Source organism: Zeus faber (genome assembly GCF_960531495.2).
Source record: "Zeus faber genome assembly, chromosome: 18".
In the NCBI taxonomy this organism is placed as follows: domain Eukaryota; kingdom Metazoa; phylum Chordata; class Actinopteri; order Zeiformes; family Zeidae; genus Zeus; species Zeus faber.
In genome coordinates, this window is record NC_137210.1 from 22,816,154 (window position 1) to 22,834,992 (window position 18,839).

At 44.0% G+C, this 18,839-nt stretch overlaps 2 protein-coding genes across 2 annotated transcripts in view; one reads left to right on the top strand and one right to left on the bottom strand.

Annotated features, from left to right (window-relative positions):
• The first annotated feature begins 1,023 nt into the window (after window positions 1-1,023).
• On the top strand, window positions 1,024-11,145 carry LOC307244324 (receptor activity-modifying protein 1). The gene is made up of 4 exons (XM_080019474.1): window positions 1,024-1,233; window positions 2,167-2,259; window positions 5,482-5,617; window positions 7,543-11,145. The coding sequence occupies exons 2-4, from the start codon at window positions 2,202-2,204 to the stop codon at window positions 7,796-7,798; spliced, it is 450 nt and encodes a 149-aa protein (XP_079875600.1). The 5' UTR covers window positions 1,024-1,233; window positions 2,167-2,201; the 3' UTR covers window positions 7,799-11,145.
• A 2,940-nt stretch (window positions 11,146-14,085) lies between these two features.
• Window positions 14,086-18,839, bottom strand: part of slc4a3 (solute carrier family 4 member 3) — a 69,211-nt gene continuing 64,457 nt past the window's right edge. Inside the window, exons 20-22 of the mRNA XM_080018907.1 lie at window positions 16,480-16,649; window positions 15,239-15,412; window positions 14,086-14,639 (exon numbers count right to left, since the gene is read on the bottom strand). Coding sequence (XP_079875033.1) covers window positions 14,562-14,639; window positions 15,239-15,412; window positions 16,480-16,649 — 422 coding nt within the window. The 3' untranslated portion in view covers window positions 14,086-14,561. The remainder of the gene's footprint in view (window positions 14,640-15,238; window positions 15,413-16,479; window positions 16,650-18,839) is intronic.

Sequence of the window (18,839 nt, forward strand, 5' to 3'; positions counted from 1 at the left end):
AGAGAGAGAGACAGAGAGAGAGAGAAAGAGAGGGAACAGAGCAACAGACAGACACGACAGATGGGGAGCAAGTGATTGTGATCAAATTACAAGGACCCTAGAATTCCATTTATTCATGTACTTATTTATCTATTCTATTGAATTCCAGTGTAAAAAATCGGTGTACTTACTCTGCATGTCTTTTTAATTTCCTTAATTACTTGAGCAAACAGTGCTCGGGCATAACCCTGAAGCACAATCGGTGGAAACATTCGGCCGACCACAGAAAATGTAATGTTTAATTCCCTGGCGGCTTGGATTACTTCTCATAACCTAAACAGGGAAAATTCCAATTACATACAGTACACGTGCCTTCTCACTGGATCATCATCTGCAGCGAAGGAAAATCACAAGAGACACACAGACAAAACAAGACGCTTAGGAATATTATTAGACATGCTTACAGCGTCACAGTATCGGTGACAGTATCTAGTATGAGTGAGTATGAGCGAGGGACAGTATGAGACAGTAAGAGCGAGGGAGCGAGGGAAAGAGAGAGACACACACAAACACAGGGACAGGGAGAGACAGACAGACAGACAGACAGACAGACAGACAGACAGATAGATAGATTACGGGAAGGGATAAGTGAAATAAATAAATAAATAAAATAGATAGGTTGTGCGACTAATAGTGCCATTACGGTAATAGTCGATATCACTGCTTAAAAATAGACAGATAGATGGACAGACAGATAGATAGATTTAAAAAAGCTTGGGGACCCCTGATTTTAACGCCATGAACTGATATTTTTCACCCGCCCCAGCAGCTGGTGAAGGCCCCATCTCCCCCATAACACAAACACACTGACCTTCTATGAAGTATTTTGTGGTAAATCACATCACTATACTATATGGGAGACCTGGGGGTCTGCCCGTCTCTGGGGAAACCGTCGTGGTGAAGCCTGGGAAAAAAAAATGTAATGATAACAACAAAACCGAGACTCTGGGACCCTGGGACCCTGGGAAAGGAAGCGGCGTATCGTCCATTGTGTTGCGCAAGACAGTTTTCCCCCACTCCAACCAGATAAGGAGCAGAGAGCCACTGGGGCTGCAGGACTGGGAGCCGGGTTCATCTGCTGGACGACAGGTAGAGGCTCCAAGGATCTCCTCCCGAGAAGCCTTTGGATGGATTTCCCTTGAGGAGGACCATGTAGAGAAGCCAACCAAAACACAACACACCGTGAGAGTAAAGGTATGTGAGATTTATACCTTTGTTTTTTTCTCTCCAATATTGACTTTTCACGTATGGCTGTCCAATATTTCATCTTCAGTTTAGTTCACTTTAATTTCTGTGTCGAGTTTGCGTTGACTGATGCTTCATCCAACCTGGTCCCACTTACTGAGACACAAATCAGATGAAACCATCCGCCCCTTTGGTGTATTTTACTCAGTGGTCAGATCGCCGCTGCGTCACCGGTACAAAGCGACTTTTACAACTTTGCCAAAGTGGGATTCCAACCATTCATCATCCACCATCTACAGAATATCTGACGACCCCGGGCAGAGAGATTGAGAGAAGTTTGTCCTTTTAAAAGGGGAAGATCCGAAATGCTCCCTCTCTCTCTCACACACACAACATTCCCAATGCAACATCTGTTTTTAGTGACCGGCTCCCATGAGATAAATTGATTAACTTGTGGGAACGACCAGAAAGCAGATGGTCAGCACGTCCTTTCAAGGGATTTCTTTTTCTTTTTCTCCAGCGCTGGTCAAATGGTCTCGACTGGAGCCGCTAGTTTCAGATACCCACATTTACCAATACTGCTTTTTGTTTATCTTTAAATTGCATGTTGATTACATAAATGACACGTTAATTACCATTTCCAAACATTACTTTACAATAGGTCACAATAATTAAGCCTTTTCTGCTCCTAACAAATGTAATTAATGTGTCATTGACAAAATGACCTACTGTTTATATTACTGTTAGGGTGTTATTACTGTACCACCCAAAACCATGAATTCTATTAAGTTTGCCTCTTATATAACATTTGCACCATTGCAACATTCAATACTTGCACCATTTTCCTAGTGTTGTGAGTTGTCAAACTCCTGTTCTTGGTATCAGAGGAAATAATGAACTCTGGTGAATAAATGATTAATTTCTGTGTAAAACTTCTGGCAGTGAGAAGAGGACTGACCCATACAGCCCAAGGAGTCATGAGGAGTCAGGTCGCCATGGCTACCTACTTGGTAGCACTCATCCTTGTGTGGGAAGGTAAGAGAGTCTTCTATCACAAGGGAACCTTAAATGGCACTTCATAAAGTTGTCTCTATCGTAGGTGCACTTAGAGGACATGTTTCAACCAAAGGGGGCATCTCAGAAACAGTGGAACCGAGCCGAACTCTGCTGTGCCGGATGATGAGTTCAGACACTGACTTTCATGTCTGCCGTCACAGGTTCACTGAGCCAGATGATTGGCGGAGACTTCCTCAATTTGAAAGACTCTGTGGCTCAAGGAGATACAGTAAACCACTGTAGGAGGACTTGCTGATTCAAGCAGACCCGGGCGCGAATTCACAAAGAATGGATTCCGGCCGCTAATAGCACTATGAATTGCGCATCAGTTTGTGCACACTATCTGCGCCGCCTTAGCATCCGATTCACAAAAGATAAAATGCTAATGATATGCCAGTGCGAACATGCCCATAAAATGTTGCTGCTCAGTGCAATTTGCCCTTGTTTTGTGGCGTCTGATCGCAATTATCCATGTGGCAAAGTAAATAAGGGGCATTTTAACTTGACAGATATACAGTATTATTAGTACAGTAATATGCTCTGAGCCGATCAGCAGCGCTGGCTTTATTTGTATCCGAGCAATTACCACCAGGTCTCTACCAACGATAATAGCGTCACTAACTGTGTGTGGCTATTAGCGCCGGTGCTTGTAAATTGGATGTTTTTTGCAACAAGGCTCATTTACATATAAAGGGGCCAATTTTGCGCCAAATGTATGCATAAAGCTAATTGAAATACGCGTAAATAGCGCCAGCACACTGAGACACCATTTGCGTGGCAAAGCAGTTTGCCATGCATTGGTGTGGTCTTGGCATGCTTTTGTTTTTGAAAGGTGGCACCCTGAGGACACGCTAAGACCTCTGTCAAGGGGTTGACCTGGTGGGACGATGGTTAAGGCAGTGCCTTTCAGTACTGCTGTCACAGGTCCAAATCCAGATTCTTCAGAGAGGAGGTTCCTTTAATCAGATGATTGCAGGATATGACCAAGCTCGGTCGGATTGGCTCTAAGAGTTAAGCTTCTGGGAGATGACTCCTGAGTAATCTTTTGAAGGGCGGTACCCTGAGGGCGAGTTTAAAAGCTCCCAGAGACCAAGAAAACGGGTGACATAGACCTGGGTGTGATGGGTCAGACAGTGACTTTCAGTGTTACTGTTGCATTTCCATGTCATGATGCATCAGAATGGAGGTGTCATTGGGAGGTTTAATTGCTAGAGTTAAATTTTGAAAGGGGGCACCCCAAGGGCCTGCTTAAAAGCCCCCAGATAGGGTTGGCATGTGGACGGCCTGGTAACACGATGGTTTAGGCACTGCTTTCCAGCACTGCAGTCACAGATTCAAGTCCTGCCTTTTCCATTCAAGTCCTGTTCCTTTAAACAGATGATTGAAGGAGATGGACAAGTTTTGTTAGACTCAGCGGCTTGAAGAGCTAAGCTGTTGGAGCTGAACATCGGTGCTTGCAGGCATGTGGGATCGATGCCAAGTAAGCTTTTGAAAGGTGGCACCCTGAGGACAAGTTTAAATGCCCGGAGACCAGGGCTGAGCGTGAAGGTGACCCGGTGGCATTTTAATCGGGGAGCCACAACACCTCCGCAGATATGAGACCTTCATGGTCATTTAGTCTGTCCCGTCTGGCCCCGATCTCAACAACAACAAATCCCGCTGCCGTGGGTCTGGGGGGGACTCGGCGCCCCCCCCCTAGCATCTGGGTACGATGACGCTGAGGGGTTTTCCAAGATAACGGCCTGCGAGGCTCGAGTTTTGAAACACCTTACTGTAGGCTGTTATAGAGATGACGAAGCAGTTCACATGGCTTAAATTATGTTCAGCTAATACATTTTCACATGATTGTTATGCTTTGGGACATCAATTTATACAGCATACCACTATATTGTGATAGCAACAGTTGACGTAGTTCGCCAGTTTCAGTAAGTTTACTAATTAGCTGACAGATAGCAGAAGAGGTCTACTAACTTCACTGACATTTAGATTTCTTCTTCAACAGCTGTTCTCTACTGCAACAGTCCGAAATAATGTGTTTCAAAGCTTCAGCCTCGCGGGCCTTTCCCTTGGAAAACCCCCCTCGCGTCATTGTTCCTGGAGGGGCGCCATTACCCCCCCAGACCCACCGCAGCAGGATTTGATACCAGAACAGAGGGGGAGTCAAACTGGTCACCCGCCCGATGTCCGCAGATGCGTTCTGGGTCCCCGATTAAAACGCAGCCATGGTGACGGATCGCCTTCACTTTCAACCCTGGTCCGCGGGCGCTTTTAAACGTACCCTCAGGGTGCAGCCTTTCAAAAGCTCACTCGAACACACGGGCCCCTCAAACACCAACGTTTTAGTCCAACAGCTTATCGCTTTGAGCCACTGAGCATTATGAAACGTCCTCGTCTCCTCCAATCATGTTTAAAGGAAAAGGACTTGAATGGAAAAGTCAGGCCCTGAACCTGTGACGGCAGCACTGAAAGGAAACACCTGAACCATCATGCCACCAGTTTGACTTCAGGGTCAACCCTGGTCTCCGGGCACTTTTAAACTCCACCTTTCAAAAATCACTGCGGCATTCAAAGCCCTCACCTTCCAGCAGCTTAACTCTTTGAACCAATGAGTCTTGGTCATCCTGTCCACTCATCTGATTAAAGACGCCAATGTTCTGAAGGACTTGATCTTGTGAGCGCAGGGCTGAACGGCGTGGTCTGAATCATCCTGCCACCAGCTCTCCCTCACACTTAATGGAGGTCTCCGGGCGCTTTTAAACGCGCCCTCGGGTCGCCGCCCTTCAAACGCTCGCTCAGCATTGAACCCTGTCACACCACAGAACACTGCTGGGATCCAGCTTCTCTGAGATGATCTTCACTAGCTTGCTTGAAATGAGGGTCACCAGATGAACTCACCACCTCGGAGGATGTTTTCAGTCAAGCATGTAGATCAACATGACACCAACTTGAAAGAGTAAAAAATATGAATGGGGAGAAATTGTAGCTGGAAAGTTGCATCCTGGGGCTTTTTGGCACGACATGTGACGTTCTCACAAAAAAGCTAAAATCTTTTGAATGGTGTAATGGAAGATTATGAAACATTATGCCGTTCCAAAGTTAGTTTTTTTTATGATATGAAACCGCTGATGACTTCAGATTTGGGTATCAAGTAGTGAATGACGAAACATAAGTTAGTAAACACTGTTATTGCCCTTTCCCCAGGTCTGGTTGAAGGACTAATCGTTCTCCCCTGCGATGAGCACATGTTTGTTAAAAACGTGCACGAGCGCTGCCTGGCCGCCTTCAACAGGAGCATGGAGCTGAGCCAGGACAGCTGCCCGTGGCCCGCCATGAAAGGGTGCGTTTCAGATCACTGAATCGAACATTCTACAGACAAACTGTTACGAGTGAACTAAGACATTCAAATGTATTCAGCGTTTTTGGTATTGTTATTATCAATCTAGAGTATGGTAGTTCGAATCCAAGATTACATTAAATGTCAAATCATTTTGATAGCTGGGGGGAAAGAAAAACAAATTTCTATTTTTTATAGTATTGGGAGAATTTAGAAAATGTTCACAAAAATTCACAAAAACCTTATCTCTATTATGCATCAGGTTATAAATATGAGCTATTTTTTAATATGGGTTCAAAGTTTGGTAGACGTTTGTGTGGGTTAGGTTTGGAATCAGACAGTGACAATCAAAATGTAGGAATTGACAAGTTTGAGCTCGGGTAAGTGAGTTACTAATGGACAGGACATGACTTTACATGACAATACAGAATTAGTATGTTGCAGGACATCACCATCGATCAGATTTCACCTGTCTTGTTAATAAAACGACCTTTAACGTGCCCGTTACGTCCAGCATTTTGTGTTTTAGTCGTCGCCCTCCATGCTTCGCCCGCCTCACACATGTGTGGCGGGCGGCCATTCCTGAGCTCACCACGACGGACGGGGGCCGGGGAGGGCTGAGCGCAGTAGCAATTTTTTTTTTTTTTTTTTTTTTTACGGCCCTTTCAAGCAAAGATATAGGACCTTTAGTCATGGGAAAGTCAGATGGGCTTCCTGTCTACTGGCTGCTCTTGGCATTAGTCAGGGTTCTCGGGCTAATTAGTCATCTTTTAATGAAAACGCACGGCGGTGTTGCTCCCGGGCTGATATTTCCAGACGCTGCTTGTTTGTGCAGACTTGAGCCCTTGCTGTGCTACCTACAGTGGAGCGGCTCTGTAATTATGGCAGTAATAACACATATATTACCCCTGACATGGTTCAGGGCTGAGGTCCCGGACAGCTCCAATGGTGTGTTAGGGCGCGGTGTCCATCATCGCGAGAGGCACATGTTACACCCTGTCGTATGAGCGATGGCTTCACTTAACTCCACTACATGACATTTATTAGTCCTTCTCTTTTTTCATAAAGGGGCCTGGTCAGTCCATCACCCCTAAGTGTTTTTTTAACTGTAACACAAAATGAGGAGGGAACAGTAGAAGCAATACTTCACTCTGGTGGACGGCGTTTCAGGGTGGCATTAGCTTCAAAGAGGCGTAGCGCAGGAGCCGAGATCTTTTAAGAGGCGAAGCCCCACAGCAGATCTAGGCTGTTGGTAGTTCTGACACATCCTCACTGTAAAGATATCCTTTAGCACAGTGTTTCTCAAACTGGGGCCTGCACACCCCACCGGAGCCCAGGGCACGAGTCCAGGGGGTCCTCTGAAGACTTCCTGAAACGGTATTTTCATTAAAGGCTTTTAGCTTTGTTTCTCAGATTGTGTGCCAAAAGTCTCTCTCTCGCTCTCTCCATTAAGACCCAGCCCTCCTATTAAAGCTAATCACTTAATGTGCTAACTGCTAAGTGTGTCTTTTTTGTTTATTTTCGCTGCAGGTTACAGTAATGGTGAGGTCAAAGTGCTATGTTCTCTAATTTGGTGGAAATTGAGTGAGTTTCCCTTAAAACGCGGTCCATCACTGTAAAACGTTTGAGAAGACCTGCTTAAGGAAAGCCCCTATCCGCTCCAATGTTGATAGATTTTCATATTTTTTTAGATATGCATTATTTTGATAGATATTCAGAGATTTTAGTGAATCTCAATGTGAAGACCTTAGGATTTAGCCAACCCTGATGTCTTCATTTTCAACGGTGAGACCTGGGAAAAGCAACGTAAAGGCATCAGCTCATGCAGATGGTTGGTGGGTGCCTTCCAGAAACTAAAATCCGGTCAATGCATCAAACGAGGCTTTGTTTTCTTTTTAGCCGTTCTCCATTTCTTCGTGTTCTTATAGTGCCTACAACCACCTGACGCACTGCGTTGAGAAAGAGGCCAACATGACGTGGTGTAAAGGTTGGGGATTCCTGGTGAACGAGGTCTTCCTGGAGATCCACCGGAAGTTCTTCTTGCTCTGCGGGGACCAGCTACTAACGGACCCCCCAATCACCACGCTCATCATGTTCATCAGCCCCGGCATCATCGTCACGCTCTTCCTGCCACTGCTGTGCATCCACCTCGTTACCGCCGAGAACGAGATGCCCAATCAATAAATGCTAATATTTTAAAGTCTTGCGTGTCTTGGTGCCCCATGTAAGGAGTCCCAACATTATGCAATCCCTGAACTGATGAAGTACAACCAATTCAAACTTCACTCAGTCACGGATGGAGCCCATTCGTCTGCCCTTTTGGATGGACCCGCAGTTGAAATTCTTAGCTATACTCAGTGGTAAAATCAAGGTTTTTGAAGGGGTTGCCTTGCCGGCATTGCCGTATTTTTCTACATGGCTCTCGGTAGGGATCAAACTCGGCAATCATTTCGAGGACTTCTATGAAATTCCCATCGTCAGAGCGGCCAAACGTTTATCTGTACTGTGGCTAATCGAGCTGTAGTTTGAGAAACCCAAGTTTCACCAGTTGCAACTCATTTTTATTGCACAAATATCAGCGTAAGTGCGGTGCTAGCTACATCACTTGCACCACAATGTGTTTGAATGAAAATCAAAAATACATATTTGAAACACATAATAAATATTTATTTCAGAACAAAAATGCTTTATCTTTCTTTGACAGACACTTCAGCAGAATGGACCTGATAATCGGGTATCACATACCTAACGTATCAGACAGTATTGCTAAGAACAATAAATGATCTCATAAATGATCAACTGATTGACAAGAAAATATCGTTCTGAAGTCCAAATCCCCCCCCAAAAAAAATCACTTTAAAGTTGTTTTTTCAGGGTTAAGACCGGGTTTTGAGTATATACCAGGCAGAAATACTGTGTTCCTCCCCCAAAAATATCATATCTACCTTGGTGGAACCAACCAGTTTCCAGCGTAAAGACCATGGGGTCACCCATTCATTTACAAAAACAGCCTATTGAGTTTGCGGAGATGTGATGATGGAGTGCACCAAATCAGCAAATAAATACACAAATAAATAAGTCCCAAATTGGTGAAACCAGTCAACGACGGACATTCTGACGGTATCTGAAAAATACACATACTGTATTCACCACGTTTTTGGTGTCTCCAAAGTACCGACGGTCGGGAACACGACCGGTCATCGACACACCCATCTGATTGTCTGGTCTCGTTCTGCTAAAATTTGGGCATCTACAATCAACAAACGGCAACAATCACAGACACCACGTTCCCAAGCCCCCGATCCCACGCCTTCGATCGAACCAACACGGCCTCGAGGTGATGGAGGTTGAACAGGAATAACAGAAAGAACACGGTAGTGCTAACTTTCGTAGGGTTTTTTGGGTGGGTGGGTGGTCCGCCCGCGCTAGCACGGTGGTACCAGGCGACGAAAAGCGGCGAACTTTAAACAAATAAGACTATTTTCCTTTTCATCTCTGATGTCAAGTAGCCAGACGGGAGAAAGTGGCTGCTCCTATAACTTTTATTATCTTAAATAATAACCACACTTCCAGTCAATCCCCCCCAACCCCAACTTTTCAAATACTGTTTTTTTACTATATAGCTACTCCACACATACTCATCAATCAGTTCTTGTAATAACAGCCGCACGTGGATCACGCTCGCACAGTAGTACGCTGAAACAACAAAGACCTTTCGGGATCTTTGGAGAGTTTTCTTCCACACGCAGCTGATTACATACAGTAAAGTCGTAATTTGAATGGCCTGGAAAAAAAAAAAAAGTGGAAGCCCGAAAAGTACAACCAACGCGGCTGCACCGTATATATGAAACCCCGTCCAGGTCAGCCATGTTTGTTTTTCGGGAACAACCCAACAAAAGATAATGCGGGGGATCGAAAGTAACGAAAGACGTAAAACATTTTTTTCCCGCATACTTTTTATTTTTTGCATTTGGTATTTCTTCTTCGCGTCTAGTGGGGAAATCTGCTTCAGTATCCGTAACGGGATGTTGTTGTTCACGCGGCTTTTATTTTTATTTTTTTTCCAAACGTCCGATCACTATGGAGAACTTCGTCAAGGCCACACGTTTAACATTATCGGCCTCGCTCACACTCCCGACCGTCCCGTCCAGAATCCCGACCAAAAATACCCGACCAAGGTCGACGATGGAACGAGGTTGAATCTCGAAGACGACCTTACATATGAACTCAATGTCGCTGTTTGAACATACTGATGATTAACCTTTGATTTTTTACGAATATAGAGGTTAGGGAAGCCAGGCTTGTAGTGGTTTTAAAAGTAACTACCACTCCGACAACTTTACGGTACTTTTATTAATTTTTTTTACACTTTTTAGGGTACTTTTTTACACACCAGTAATTTAAAACATCAATTTTCAACTGTGCCCTAGTGGCCTGTGACTGTACTGCAAGTATTTTATTTTACCTCTACTCAGGTACGACACACCGCACACCGGGTAATGCTGCAGCGTGACTCGAGTTGAGCACAAATTCTCGTCTATTCTTGTGTTTTGTTCTACTACTCACACCACGTCTACGTTGCAGCTGCTACACCTTCCGGTCAAAGTCTTGACTCGTGAGAAAGTGGCTCGTCCTCGAAAACATGGGCTCCGATCTCTTACATTCAATATTGCCATGACTGTGGTGAGAAGCAACACGGCTCATTCTATTCTAAGAGACGAGGACATTTGTAGGACGTTTCTATTTTAAAATAAATAAATAAATGAATAAATAAAAATGTTTTGGGATAATTTCCTTTTTAATGATCAAATAATTTAGGGAACAAGAAGAAAAAAAACCCCAGATTCCTTTACGGTAAACCAGTTCTCGTCATGTCATCTTGTCTTCATTTTCTCCGCCGTGTGTGATGTAACCGCTTCAGGTTTTTTTTGTCACTGCTTCCTGTGCGGCAAAATGCCAAATTCCCATAAGCACTCTATGTACACAGAAAGGGACAAAAAGCGAAGGTTGGGGAGCGCTGTTTACAGATCGAAGGTCACTCTCCCCTGAGACTCGGTTCACAATGCAGGACACTTCCTGGTTTGGACATGACAACAAAACACACTCCTGGACTTTTCTAGGAAATTGTGCTTAACTTTACCTTTATTTGAAGATTCTGTTATTTTTTCCCCTCTTCCTCTTTTATCTGCCATTCCTTTTGGTGGTTGTTTGGGTGAAATAGTATTATCTGCTAATAAAGTCAAACAGTCCTTGTAAGTTTCATATAATTTGCGTTCATGCCTTTCCCAAAAATGGAATACTCAATCTATCTATCTATCTGTCTATCTATCGATCTATCCATCTATCCATCAATCTATCCATATATTGCGCGTCCCCGTGGCCCGTTCCTCAAAATAAAACAAATAAAAACATTGTGTTTTTATTTTAGATGTATTTTATTTTACTCCGTTTCCCTATTGAACGAAACAATAAAAGCCCCATAGCATAACGGGGACTCTCGCTCAGTCACTCTCTTACGGGGACACTTTCTCAGTCACTCTCTCACACCCCCCCCCTACAACCCTGGTCCGTGAACATTGTGTGCGTTGTGGTCCCTTTACACCCCGGTGAGGAAGTTGATCCCCCCGCCCCCCCCCACCCCCGCCCCCACCCCACCACCCTCGATTGTCGTTGTATAATTCACACTCTGCATATTTTTCTCCCCGATACCACAAAACCAATGGTGAATATGGATGTTTGGAAATCCACTAGGAGTCTGCCTGTTATTTGCATGTTGGTTTGACTGCTTATGGGACAACTAGGATTTTTGCCAAAGCCGCTGGTATGTTCAAAATATTTTCCTGGCTTATAGGAGATCATTTAATGTTTAGACCTATCAGTAGTTTGTTCAAAAAAAAAAAAGATTGATAAAAAGATGATGAGTCCAGTCTGGAAAAGCAGAACCCTTCACTGGATTGGTGATGTAATAGCTCTATACATCCTATATTGTTCCATTTTCAGATTACCATGGTCTACTTAAACATGATGGATTCTTGGTCTATTTTATATCATTTTACCATTATTTTATATCATGAATCCCCATTGGGATTCATTGATTTATACTTTTTACAACTCGTCAACTACAACAACTAATAGCCACTAAAAAAACAAAAGGCCATTTTCAAACTCTATTATCATAATTATCATCATTATGTTATTGTTGTCGTTGTACTCCCCCCAACTTCATAAATTAGAGTGACTATGTTGCACGTTGAAATTTCAAAAAGTCAAAAATATGACAAACATGTCAAATATTGAATAAATTGCAGATTATATCAGAATAGAATAATACAATTAATACAGTTTGCAGCACGGTTACATGCTACATAAAATAGTGGCAATAAAATAAAATATCTAATCTCAGAATCTGCTTTTAATCATCTTCTCCAATGTTTTTTCAACGTCCAGTGGTGTGAGTTTATATATATTGTATTGGGTTTAAATTGGGGGATTTTTGTTTTTATAATAACTACGGTATTCACAACCTACTTCCCATAGTCTCAGTACTAACCAGCATGGCTCAGTCCAAAAAAAAGCATAGTTGAACAGTTTAATTAATATTTCATGTCTTTTTAGCCCATTTTACCCTCAAACCCGACATCCAGTCCAGACTCGTGCAATGTCCTTGTTTTCCAAAAATCAAGCATCGGCGGGAGCGTTTGGAATGGTAACTGCCAAGATGAAATGTTCCAATATTCCCACTTCAAGAGGAAAACCACCCATTACACACGAAAAAAAAAAAAATTCATATCATATACAGTGATCCTTAAAAACGACATTGACATGTGACAGAGCCCTGTGAACAGAGAATACAGAATCGTTCCTACAATCACATTGTGGCTGGCTGGGTTTTTTTTTCGAAAAGTGGTTCCGTGCATTTTAAATGGTTGTTATAGATTTCTCTCTGTCACGTTAAAAACTAAGGCGCTTGATATTCCGGAACGACCGTGAACTCTGGCGGAGCCCTCAACTTCCAAAACTCCAAACCTCCCAAAACTCCAAACCTTCCTCTCGCGTGCAGCTCTCTGTTTAGAACTCTCCCCCCGTGGCTCCAGCATGTTTAGTGGTTTTGGGTTTTTTCGCTTCGTCATGTTTTCCTTTTTTTTTTTTTTTTGTTTTGTTTTGCTTTGTTTTCCAGTTTAGTCTAAGGACACCCGACGCTCCTCAGAGATCCAAGAGTAAATAACACATCCAAGTGACGGATCTCTTTAACGGACATTCTCTTCTTCGTACCGAGGCTAGAACTCACAAAAAAATCTATCAAAGTCAAACCTAAGGTTTAGATTCATTCCTAAAGTCACAAAAATAAATAAAAACATAAAAATGACGCACTAGTAGAAAAATAATTCACAATAATTGCATCCAAAAGTCATATTAATCGGGGATGGGGGGGCGGGGGTCAGAGGACCAGCATGGTTGGAGCTGTACCCCTGAACAGGTTTTTGCAACAGTCTCAGATTCATTTTGGCTTCAAGGGGGTGGGGGTGGGGGTGAGGCGGTGAATTTATTGGGAGCCGTGTTAACCTTTGCCCAGTCGGAGTGCTGGTTGCAAAAAAAATAAATAAATAATAATAAAAAAAAAAAAATTAAAAAAAAAGTAAAGGAGAGGATAAACTCAATTCAGAGCTTTTAATGCTTGGCAGTGGAACAAAGCGGGCGGCAGCTGGACTGCACCGGCAGTGGGCTTCCTGAAGGGGGCGTGCGGGCCCCCGGCCGCCGGGGACACGGCGCTCGCTCTCCTCACTCCCACTGCGTCTGACACGGACACGACGTGACTCCTTTTCGAGGCCCTTTCTCTCCTCTTGGTTGGGTTTTTTTATGTCGCGAAACAGGAATAACTCTTAATTTAAGGTGAAACTATTCCGACCCCCAGCCGCGGCCCGACGCCAACGCGCGGGAAGCGGCTGTAACCAGGTCGGCAACCATGCCAAAACAAAAACGGTTGAATTTGAGTGATTTCATAATTGAGCGATACTGACCTATACAGCACGACGGGCCTTTCATTTCCGAATCGTGCGTCGGTATCTTGTTGTTGTGACGACCACCAGGCCTCCACGCGGGGCTGAACAGATTTTAATATTAATATAATATCATCCGAGGGGAAACATATCATTAAACATGAACGTAAGCTTTATGCCGATAATTGAACTTGTTATTTCAGCGGTTGGTTTTGTTTTAGGATGAACACTGCAACCGTCAACATCTTGACTCCAATCGAACGATTTTGGGTTTTTTCTTTTTGGGCAGTTCCTCCTGTTTTCATTTGTCTGAAACCGTTTTAAGTTTGGAAAGCCTGATTTAAGGCGGCCGTGCTCCGACCGAATGGAAGCCAACGGGCAAGACGCTGCAGGAGATGGTCGGCAATGGTCAACTGGGCGACCGGACGAGCGGCCGACCGTTGTTGTCGAGCCCCTGGCCTCGGTTTTGACAGCGACCCTCCCCCGAAAAAAAAAAACATCCCCACCACCAACGACCGACGCGCGGCAGGTAAAGAGGTCGCTCATCAGCATTGCACTGGTGCCCAAAACCTGGAGAAAGTTTAAAGGGAAAGAAGGCGGGAAAAGGTGGAAGATTGCAAAAATGTCCACATGACGTCAGATACGAGCTTCGCCCTCGAGGAGAAGAAGAAGAAGGGGAGGAGGAAGGAGAGGGAGAGGAAGAAGAAGAAGAAGAAGAGGAGGAGGAGGAGGAGGAGGAAGAAGAAGCACCTTCCGGGAGTAAAAGCACGACACGACCACGACGACTCACCACTTTCTAGGGAAAATGAGGTGTAAGACGCGACCATCCGGGGGAAGGTGTTTTCTAACTGTTTAAACACAGAGCGTTCCGTTTTTTAAGAAAGGTCGTCGATCACGGGCGGAGCTTCGCCGTCGGGCGGAGAAAGTGTGCATCGGGGTCGGTCCGGCGCTCAGACCAACATGTGGATCTCGTTGTACTCGTCTTGTCCGTCTTCGTCGAAGTTGGGAGAGTCCTCGTCACCGTCGAGCTGCGGACACGGAGACAGGTCACAACACGGGTTTTTAAACCGAAGGGTGAATAAATCCACTGTGCGACAAAATGAAACGCGCCCGCTCTTCAACGCGGGTTCGGTGAATGTTTCAGCGTTTCTCACGGTTCCCGGTGCAGACAAGAACCCAAGAAGTCAAGAAGTGAGTGCTCGACAAAAAAGCCCAAAATATGTTCCAGTGCATCCCTGATCAACTCAAAATCTACCTGGTAACAGCACGGGAACATGTTGTCTACCTTCAGATGATGTGTTGTGTGGATGATGGATGGAAGGATGACGGACAGACGGACGGACGGATGGACAGAAAGACAGACAGGTAGATAGATGGATAGACAGACAGACAGACAGATAGACCGGTAGATAGATGGATAGACAGACAGAAAGACAGACAGACAGGTGGATAGATAGATAGATAGATAGATAGATAGATAGATAGATAGATAGATAGATAGACAGACAGACAGACAGACAGACAGACAGACAGACAGACAGACAGACAGACAGACAGACAGACAGACAGGCAGGCAGGCAGGCAGGCAGGCAGGCAGGCAGGCAGACGTACTCCCCCTGGGACCTACCGCCAGCAGCTCCCTCTCCTGGAAGATCTTGGTGAGGACGAGGCGGCGCAGGGGGACCGTCAGGATGAGGATGAAGGGGAAAGCGAGCGACATCTCCGTGGACTTGACCGTCCAGAGCGCCACGATGCAGAGCAGCTGGATGACGGTGAACAGGTTCATCCGCCACGTCTTCACCTGGACACATTCATTCATGCATTCCATTTCATATTGTTTCTTTTTCAGGGTGTTCCATTCTTCATTTTCAGCTTTATATGTTTCTGATTGGGTTTACTGCATATTGCCAAGTATCTATCTATCTATCTATCCATCTATCTATCTATCCATCTATCTATCCATCTATCTATCCATCTATCCATCTATCTATCTACCTGTCTATCTATCCATTCATCCATCCATCTATCTATCCATCCATTCATCTATCCATCTACCTGTCTATCTACCTGTCTGTCTATCTATCTATCTATTTATCTATTCGTCTGGCTTGGTATGACAACTTTTGCAAGATTTGAGCTCCATCTAGTGGAAAAAACAAATTTCCTTGAGTAATATTTTACTGACAATGTCACGTCCGGCCAGAGTTACTAACTATTAACATCATGTTCAGAGGGCGTAAAATACTTCTAGGAAAACAACTTTAAATAAAATAAAATATATATATTTTTTTTATTTTCAGAGTGAAATTGAAATTTCAAGATTGAAGTCATATTATATTTCTCATATAAACACAACATTTCCAGTAAACAGTCGAAATTTCCAGAAATCTTTTTAAAATTAAGTAAAGCACTGCTGGGAGATCAAAATCTAAATTCAAAGTCAAATAAGTCAAAATAGGATCCCTGCATTCCAGGCTGCGATTGCACAACTCCACAATGATATCACAGCTTATTATTTTTTATCTATACTTTTAGGTATTATTTTTTCTTAAAATATCTCAAATTACTAACAACTGAAACATTGTAATCTTTAATCTCATAAACCATACTTTAGTTTCTAAATGTAATGCTGAATGATTTCATCTCACTATTTGAAATAATCTCATAATTTATATTTTATTTTCAAAATACAATAATGTATTTTTTTCTCTCGCTGACCCTAATCCTCTTCTGTCATTATCATTCAAAAAAAACCCAATAAAACTAATAATAACTGAAAACTCTGGTCAGATTTTCCACCCTGGATGATGTAAATATAATAAATGTGCTTATATACCTATACCTTATGTATGTTGGTCTCTCCATTACCTTGGTGACGTAGATGTGGTCGGGGTGGTGCTTGGCGGGTGTCACCATCAGGGTGATGCGTTCATACAATTCGATGCCCGTCAGCGACGTGACGCCCATGTAGAGGAAGACCCCGAAGAGCGCGGCCAGAGGGATGCGGTGGAGCATCTCCGCCATCACGATGGACATCCCTGGAGGAGGGGGCGAAGGTTAAGAACCCATGTAATGTCATCATGAGGAGTGAGTCTGCCTTCAATTGGAAAAAGGACCCTCTCTTCAAGACGGCATCATTCATTTTACAGCATGGACAACAGGGATGCATATTTGAGTGTGTAGGCTTGTTTGAGATTGAACTTTAACCTTTAATCTCAGACCTTTCAAGATTCTAAATATTGAAGAAACATACTACTTCATCACATGCAATGTGCAATGGGGCAGAAGGTTTTAAAACCATCCAAACTCAACCCAACCCAAACTCAACCCAACTCAAACCAACCCAACCCAACTCAAACCTAACTATACCCAACTCAAACCTAACTACACCCAACTCAAACCAACCCATACCCAACCCAAATCTAACTATACCCAACTCAAACCTAACTATACCCAACTTAAACCAACCCAAACCTAACTATACCCAACCCAAACCTAACTATACCCAATTCAAACCAACCGATACCCAACCCAAACCTAACTATACCCAACTCAAACCAACCCAAACCTAACTACACCCAACCCAAACCTAACTATACCCAATTCAAACCAACCGATACCCAACCCAAATCTAACTATACCCAACTCAAACCTAACTATACCCAACTCAAACCAACCCAAACCTAACTATACCCAACCCAAACCTAACTATACTCAATTCAAACCAACCGATACCCAACCCAAACCTAACTATACCCAACTCAACTCAACCCAACCCAAACCCAACCCAAATCTAACTCAACCCAACCCAAACCTAACTCAATCCAAACAAACCCAACCCTAACTCAACTCAATCAAACCCAAACCCAACCCAAACATAACTCAACCCAAACCTAAACCCAACCCAAACCTAACTATACCCAATTCAAACCAACCGATACCCAACCCAAACCTAACTATACCCAACTCAAACCAACCCAAACCTAACTATACCCAACCCAAACCTAACTATACCCAATTCAAACCAACCGATACCCAACCCAAATCTAACTATACCCAACTCAAACCTAACTATACCCAACTCAAACCAACCCAAACCTAACTATACCCAACCCAAACCTAACTATACCCAATTCAAACCAACCGATACCCAACCCAAACCTAACTATACCCAACTCAACTCAACCCAACCCAAACCCAACCCAAATCTAACTCAACCCAACCCAAACCTAACTCAATCCAAACAAACCCAACCCTAACTCAACTCAATCAAACCCAAACCCAACCCAAACATAACTCAACCCAAACCCAAACCCAACCCAAACCTAACTATACCCAATTCAAACCAACCGATAGCCAACCCAAACCTAACTATACCCAACTCAACTCAACCCAACCCAAATCTAACTCAACCCAACCCAAACCCAACCCAAATCGAACTCAACCCAACCCAAACCTAACTCAATCCAAACAAACCCAACCCTAACTCAACTCAATCAAACCCAAACCCAACCCAACCCAAACCTAACTCAACCCAAACCCAAACCCAACCCAAACATAACTCAACCCAAACCAACCCAACCCAAACCTAACTCAACTCAACCCAAACCCAACTCAACCCAAACCAACCAAACTCAAACACAACCCAAACCAACCCAATCCTAACTCAACTCAACCCAAACCCAACTCAACCCAAACCAACCAAACTCAAACACAACCCAAACCAACCCAAACCCAACCCTAACTCAACCCAAACCCAACCCTAACTCAACCCAAACCCAACCCAACCCCAACCCAAACCCAACCCTAACTCAACCCAAACCAACCCAAACCCAACCCTATCTGAACCTAAACCAACCCAACCCAAACCAAAGCTAACTCAACCCAAACCAAACCTAACTCAACCCAACCCAGGCCAGCCTAAACCCAACCCAAACAACCCAAACCCAACACAAACCAAACCCAACCTAACCCAAACCTAACTCAACCCAAACCAACCCAACCCTAACTCAACCCAAACCAACCCAACCCAAACCCAACCCTAACTCAACCCAAACCAACCCAACTCAAACACAACCCAAACCAACCCAACCCAAACCAAAGCTAACCCAACCCAACCAAACCCAACTGAACCCAGCCCAATTGAACACAACCTAACCCAACCCTAACCCAACCAAACCCAGTAAGGCCCATTATAACCATACCAACCAATCCCAACCCAAATGAAC

Coding starts and splice junctions, on each gene's coding strand:
- LOC307244324 (XM_080019474.1), top strand. CDS start 2,202: ATGAGGAGTCAGGTCGCCATGGCTACCTACTTGGTAGCACTCATCCTT. Junction 2,260..5,481: donor ACTCATCCTTGTGTGGGAAG/GTAAGAGAGTCT, acceptor CCCTTTCCCCAG/GTCTGGTTGAAGGACTAATC. Junction 5,618..7,542: donor CCGTGGCCCGCCATGAAAGG/GTGCGTTTCAGA, acceptor GTGTTCTTATAG/TGCCTACAACCACCTGACGC.